The 7,604-nt window shown below is 49.4% G+C and overlaps 1 protein-coding gene across 1 annotated transcript; it reads right to left on the bottom strand.

Annotated features, from left to right (window-relative positions):
- Positions 1-1,446: 1,446 nt before the first annotated feature.
- Positions 1,447-6,525, bottom strand: LOC137721069 (uncharacterized). The gene is made up of 4 exons (XM_088686906.1): positions 3,277-6,525; positions 2,823-3,208; positions 2,529-2,753; positions 1,447-2,180 (listed from the first exon to the last, which is right to left on the bottom strand). The coding sequence occupies exons 1-4, from the start codon at positions 4,847-4,849 to the stop codon at positions 1,539-1,541; spliced, it is 2,826 nt and encodes a 941-aa protein (XP_088543032.1). The 5' UTR covers positions 4,850-6,525; the 3' UTR covers positions 1,447-1,538.
- Between the last annotated feature and the right edge of the window lie 1,079 nt (positions 6,526-7,604).

Below are 7,604 nucleotides of genomic sequence, written 5' to 3'. Positions count from 1 at the left end.
CAAGGGGGGCAAGCTAGGCCGAATTGCAGTCACAAGTCTGCGCTCATACCCAGCCTTGATTAATCGGCAAACTCTCCAGCGCGCACACGTAATACGCACAAGGGTAATGTCTCTCCCATCCTTACTAGAACGAGGAGATCCCGTGGAAATATGTGCTGTCGAAGTAGAACCAGATGATTGGAGAAGGACGATGTTACGATACCTCGATAACCCCAATGGGAAACATGACCGAAGAACGAAGGTCCACGCCACGAATTACGTGTCGTACCAAAATGAGTTATACCGCAAGGGCGAGGACGGGTTACTACTATTGTGCCTCGGCCCACAAGAGGCCACCCAAGTAATGGCCGAGGTACATGAAGGAATTTGTGGGGCACATCAGTCCGGACGAAAGATGCGTTGGTTGCTCCGACGACACGGTTATTTCTGGCCCAATATATTAAAAGATTGTATCGAATATGCACGGAGATGCGTCCCATGCCAAATTCATGGACCTGTACAGAGAGCCCCGGCCGAATTACTACACTCGGTCACTAAACCTTGGCCGTTCAGGGGTTGGGCAATGGACGTAATTGGCAAAATCACGCCATCATCAGGGGCAGCGAAACACGCGTGGATAATGGTAGCAACTGACTATTTCACCAAGTGGGTCGAGGCAAGGTCATACGCCGAATTAACTGCTAAAGAAGTATGCAACTTCGTAGAAGAGAATATTGTGACCAGATTCGGCGTGCCAGAAACGATCATAACTGATAATGGCACTATATTTACGGCCGATAGGTTTAGGGAATACGCGGCAAGTTTGAATATCCGACTGGAGCAATCTACGCCGTATTACCCACAGGCAAACGGGCAGGCCGAGGCAAGCAATAAAGTGTTGATCGGCATCCTTGAAAAAATGGTAAAAGAGAAACCAGGGTTGTGGCATTTGAAGTTAAATGAAGCATTATGGGCATACCGAACTTCACCCCGGTCGGCTACTGGAACCACTCCCTACGCGTTGACTTATGGACACGACGCTATGTTACCAGTCGAATTGAGTATAAGCTCGTTGCGAGTAATTGAGCAGAATGATTTGTGCAGTATTGAATATAGTCAAGCGATGCGACAAGAGTTAGAAGACTTGGAAGAAAGTCGAATCGACGCGGGTAACTTGTTGATAGCACAAAAGAAAATTGCCGAGCGAGCATATAATCAGCGTGTAAGACAAAAAACGTTCGGCGAGGGAGAGCTGGTTTGGCAAACTGTGTTGCCTGTTGGAATAAAAGACCCCAGATTTGGCAAATGGTCGCCAAATTGGGAAGGGCCATTCATCGTTCACAAAGTCCTCGGCAAGGGGGCATATCATCTAAGAGATCGGACGGGTTCAGTTCACAAATTACCGATTAATGGAAAGTTTTTAAAGAAGTACTATCCAATTACATGGGAAATGCAAGAGTAAGACCATTGTATTGAGAGCAAGACGACCATTGTATAGCAAAACGACCATTGTATTGATAACAGAAAATCATTACAAGTACAAATACAATGATGAACTCCTAAGGGGTCGAGGGGAGGTAAGTCTCAAGGGCAGCTTTCAGCTCCAGCCACTTCGCCTCGCTCAAAATTATCTCAGCCTGCCGCGTTTTCTTGTTGCACTGCAGTTGCTGGATACGTCGTGCGCCGGCAGCGAAGGCCGTCAGCCGAGCCTTGTTAGCCTCAAAATCCTTCTCAAGCTCGGAAGCAGCAGCCGACCTTTGACGTTGAAGGTCAGAAATCTGACGCTGGAGGTCAGAGATCTGGAGATCAAACTCGGTCAGCTTTGCTTTCTTTGCTTTGAAAGCCTCCATCTCTACTCGGCCAGCCTCATGCGCAACCTTGGCCACCTTCAAATCGTCCTCGGCCTGTAGGGCACGCTCAAAGATAAGAAAGTGTTGCCGAGTCCGCTCCAGGAGGTCGGTCAGGAAAGAGATGCCCTCCGGGCTAAGGTGACCACCGCTGGCAAGGTCATTAAGACACTCCCCAACAGAGTCAAGGCCCTTGCTCCGGAGAGCTTGGGAAGCAGTCAGAGATAGGACTTCGTGCAGCTTCACGAAGACTTCGGCGGGCGTGTCTTCTGCCGATTCGGCCGGAGCTGCAGAGGAGCCGACCTCCCCGGTCGTGCTTTGAAGCAGAGCGTCAAGTTCCACTTCCCACGATGGCTGTGCGCATAAAAGGAAAATGTGAGGGAAAGTAAGGCGTGATATGGTGCATAAAGAAAAAGGGGATTGTTTTAGACCTGCTGAGAGGAGACTTCGGCCATGCCCTCTGGGTCATTGCTCGAACCCAGGGAGCTTAATGGCCGAGCCCAGTGCCTTAGACCGCTACGCAATTCACGCGGCCGATGGAGTTTATCTACATTTGATGGCCACGACGGCGGCCAGGAAATATAGACAACGCCCCTCGGCGCGTAAAATTGCCGGTGAAATGAATGTTCAGGCACCTGACATTTAATATCGTTTCAAAAACAATGTCACAAAAACTCAAAACACAAAAGAAACAATACTTACAAAGGCCGAAGAGACTTCCTGTGGAGGAATGGGAAGGTCTTCGTCCTGCGGGTGGATCGGTGACTCAGCCGTGGCCTCAGGATCGACCATGGGTCTCTTGCCAAGTTCCGCCGCAGTAGGACGTGGTCGAGCGGTCACCTCGACTACAGGAGGAGGATGGACAGGAGAGTTGACTGGTCGACGGCGGCGTTGCAGCGGGACTTCGTCACTCTCGCTCTCGACATCCTGAACAAAAAGAGAACAGTTAGCATTACGATCAGAAACCTAAGGAAGCAAGTGAAAACAGAATTATACCTCCAAAACGACCGGTGGAGACAAGGGTGCCTCAGGTGCCGCGACCGACTCCGAAGCTAGAGCGGGTGCGGCGTCTGGATCTGCCGGGGAAACGGTTGGAGGATTCGAGGTTGGGGAGGCCGCGGCTGCCGGCACAGATGGAGAGCCGGCGGGAGCAGGCGTCCCAGTAGTATCACTGGGAACGACATGAATTTCCCGGTCGCCCTTCTTCGCCAATTTCTTGACACGTTTAGAAGGGCGAGGGGTCTCCTCCGCAGGCTCGGCCTCTCGGTGGGGGCGCTTGGAAGGCACCGATCGCTTGGTGACAAGGATTGCCTTCTTGGGCACTAGCTTCTTCGCCTTTGGCACCGCAGCGACTACTTCGACCGCCTTCGACCCACGACCCCCTGGAGCAAAGTAATTAATAACAGGGACGAAAGATAAAACAAAAGGAGGAAAGAAACGGAAATACTACCTTGGGCCGACTCCTTAGGGTGAGTCGAGGATGCTGATCTGGGCCGATCGCCGAAGATTTTCTTTACCAGATCTTCGGCCGGGGCGCCGAAGAAGTCTCCGGTATATTCCTCCCACCAATCCCCGAAGGTGTCAGTTCCGAAAGACTCAGGAACCGTCGGCCGAAGCCGAAATTTCTTGCACTTCTCCTGGAACTCCTGGTCTGACGTCTTGCATTCCCTTTCAGAGGAACCAGTAAGACGTCCCCGACTTAGGAGCGACCGAGAGGCGAGCAGGGGGACTGGACAGCCTTGAAGATAGCCGAGCTGCCGGGCGAGAAAATGAGGGTGATAAACCTCCCAGCTGGCTCGGCGAGCATCGCAACCAAGAGGAAGGTCGCGAGCCAAGACAAACGACCCCCAGCGCTGGCGGATGCCCGCATCCTCAGATTCGGCCCATGCTGCCGTAGGGAGTCTAAGCGAGGATGGGTACTCCTGGCGCCGACACACCAAGAACTCGTCATCCGAGAGGACGTCGAGGCTGAGGAAGTGTTTGAAAACCTCGGCTGCCCGGTGAGGTGGCGCTGGTCGAGAGGCCAGTTGAAGGCCGAGGGCGGCCGTTCGCTGGAAGGCAGGAACCTCCGGTCGAAGGGTGGAGAAGTAGACCTGCAACCAGAGTTGGAACACCCAGAGGGGTCCGTTCTGGTGCGGGTCGATCTTGCCAATGGTCGCCTCGGCCAGGCAGCGGTAGAGGTTGGCAAGGATGGCTGGACTGAGCGCCAGCAAGCGACCATTAGCCAGTGCCTGGGCCACCGGCATATTCTCCACCAGGCATTTATTTGACCTGGTACAACAGATGAATTTGTTGTACCAGTAGAAGAGGAAGGCCTCGTGCTCTCCCTTCCTAAGACCTTCTTCGCCTCGGCCGGCGAAGTGAAGAATGAGCGTGTTATAGTTGAAGAAATTCTTGTGCAGCTTCTGAACTTCTTCCCTTGAGGGCTCCCGGTCGTCCCGGCTTAGCGTCTCGACGGCCCTTTCGTCGAATAGTGCCTTCAGGTCGAGAGGAGAAGGGTATCCGGAAAGGGCAGCGTCAATAGGAAGGCCGGTCGGGGAAGTCCCAAGGATGGCCGAGACGTCAAGGATGGTGGGGCCGAGTGGGCCGAAAGGCAGGATCATGGTGTTGGTGGCCGAACACCATAGACTCAGGGCCGCCATAAGCAGCTCCTTATCCATGGCGACCTCCATGGTCGACAGGATGATGGCATCATAAATACCCAAAGCCTTCCATTCCTTGGAGAAGAATGTGCTCATCCGGTCGACCCAGGCAGCCCAAGCCGCAGTAGTCGACGGCCAGGCTCCCTGAGGCCGCGCCAGAGTCCATTTCGACCAGTCGAACCCCTGCAGCAGGGGTGTTAGGCACTGTTCCTTGAGCAGGTTAGTGACAGACGACGGCACTGTGTCTCTGAAAAGGGGACCCAGAATTTGGTGGGTCGTGGTCATGTCTTCTTCAAATCGTAGCGTCTTGACGGCGCTCCGGTCGACGAAATCTTTGCACTTGTTGATCTCATCAGAGAACTTTGAAATGAAGGAGGCCATTTGTGGAGAAGTGATGTTTCTGGAAAAAGAAGGTATTGCAGAAGAACTGGAAGGTTTGATTTGAACGAACAAGGATGAGGAATTTGAGATTTTAGAATTTCTGAAAGCGTAAAAGGCAAATGGCAGAAATATGGGTATTTATAGGCCTTTCAGGATGAATATCAAACGTCTGGGATTCAAAAGGCACTGGTTCAAATTGGGGGGAAATTTAACCGGGAAAGGCTCAATCATTTCGGATATTTTGGGAAACTGCGAAGAGGGGATCGAGGAGTCGAAAATCCAGGACGCACGATTGCGTGCGACGCCAGTTTTAAGGCATTAATAAGGATGAGACGTTTCAGTTAGCGCACGGTTTCGAGGCCCACGATTGAAAGTTTTAAGAGCGGCGGAGAATCGACACGTGGCCACGCTTTGGGGGCAGCAAGAAAAGTGCAATCATGCTTCATAAATGCACAGGAATAACGGTCATTAAGTTCAAAAAAGCAATAAACGTTTTCGCTTCTTCAAGGTCGAGGCCCGACCAAGAGCTAACAGTCGGCGACCTCAGAAGCGAGGGGGCAATGTTTGGGCCCGAAATATTATTGCTGGGCCGAGCAGCAGGATGTGCTCGGCCCAAGGAGATGATAAATACTATGGGCCGAATAATAAGGCCCGGGCCAGCTGGCAGGGTCGGCCAGATCCCATCAGAGGTAATCCGGATAAATAGAAAGGTCGAGGAAACCTGATGCAATTAGGATTCTCGACCAGCAAGGAATGAAGTCCCGAAAAGAAGGAAAATTCAGAATCCCAGTAGGAGTAGGATTGTTCGAGGAAGAGGCGAATTGGGAAAAGGACTCCCGATCCAAATCGGAGTCAGATTCAAGGAATGGGGGACTATAAATACAAGAAATCATGCAACAGAAAAGGACCTTCAACTCAGCATACAATTGCCCTGCGCAAAACCTCTCAATCACCTTGAGATTTTTCCTTTTCTTTTTCCTGCCGACACACCTTCAGTTTGGATAAACAGCACTGTGGAAGCAACCGGCGAGCACCTTCAGTTTGGATAAACAGCACTGCTGCCGCAGGATCAGCCGACCAAGAGGCATCTTCAGTTTGGATAAACAGCACTGCGTCGAGGCCGACCGATTATCTATCCAAGTCTCGGTCGAGGAAGGTTTTCGAACCTTTGTTGGCAGAGGTCACCTTACTAAGCTTTCTCGGCATAGTTAGGTGTTACGAATTACATTGCTCGGCGTACGGGTTGCCGAGTGGTTTTATGATTGGATACTCACAGGTGAGTTTCAGGGTTCGGCATTCCGACGGCCGAACTACGTTTACCATCAAGACATATATCACGTTCGAGTACCTGTGCCCATACACCTTGGTCTCGATTCGACGTGCTTATACTCTCACGAATATAATCACAGTGACCGAATCGGGCTCCGACGATTATTGAACTCCGCAGAATTGGCAGCCTTGTCTTCAGGCTGTAGAACTCAGAGACCGAGAGCGTTCCTTCCTCGGTCGCAATCGCAAGATACAGAAGTCAACGACGCGCTCCAAGCGATATCAACAAATTGTACTCCTCGGCCGAGCTCGGCCGACGAGTTGGCACGCCCCGCATTCAACCGAAGGACGTAGTTAGCTTACTAGTTGCTCGGCCTGCGCGCCACGTAGGTCTTGTAATTATTAGGGTCAACAGTATCGTATAAATAAGTGTCTATTTAGACTTAAAAAACATTATGTATTGAAATTATGAATTGAAAACTAAAATGACATATAGATTAAAGTATTATAACATATTGAAAATATGGAGAACAAGCATATAATGAGTGTTCATCCAAGTATTCAACAAGTCTCTTACAATTTATTGAACAAAAATAAAATGCAAAATGGAAGTTATCGATTTTTTGTCTAAGTCGCGACCTAGGCACAGGCAGAAAGACAGCCCTTACCAGGCCAAGGAATAAGAAGACCCAAGGCATTTGTCAGGGCCTAAAGATAAACCAGATCACTCGAACCACCCAGGCCCCAATCCCAATTATCTACCTCCCAACTAATGTCGAACGTGTGCCCATGTTAACAGTTTGTTGACCCACGATTGCGGGGCCTTGATCCGGAGCAAATGCCCCATGAACGTTGATTTATGGATTTCCCATCAGCAACAGGTTCGTGACGCGATGTGCTCTCAGCTTTCTGTAAGTCTAACTAACGATTAGAATCATTTTAAAATAAAAAATAAAAAAAATGTGTAGTTCATTTTTTTTTCTCATTAATGAAAATGTGCAGACCAATTTCAGTTGGAATAAGGAGGACAAAGCATGTGAAGATTACATCAACTAGGTCTGGAGCGATTGGTACAAGGAGTGGAAGTACAAGCTCCACCTACTATGACTTTTGTCCAACAATAGAGGCAGCACGGGCGGACCGTTCTAAAGAGTTCCTAGAGAGGGTGCATGAGTGGCACTAGCTTTGCACTGAATTTGAGAATGCAAAGTTCCGAGTAATAATTTTTTGTTTAATTTTATATTAATTTGATATGTATTGTGTTTTTTTTTTTTTTATCTTCATTTAAACTAATATTTTTTTAATGCATGAGTGGCACTAGCTTTGCACTGAATTTGAGAATGCAAAGTTCCGAGTAATAATTTTTTGTTTAATTTTATATTAATTTGATATGTATTGTGTTTTTTTTTTTTTTTATCTTCATTTAAACTAATATTTTTTTAATGTACAGAAAAAATCGGCAACAAATAAGGGAAACCGGGATCAA

This window comes from Pyrus communis, chromosome 15 (genome assembly GCF_041283825.1).
Source record: "Pyrus communis isolate YQ-2024b chromosome 15, ASM4128382v1, whole genome shotgun sequence".
Lineage (NCBI taxonomy): Eukaryota > Viridiplantae > Streptophyta > Magnoliopsida > Rosales > Rosaceae > Pyrus > Pyrus communis.
This window is presented reverse-complemented; position numbering and strand designations above follow the sequence as displayed.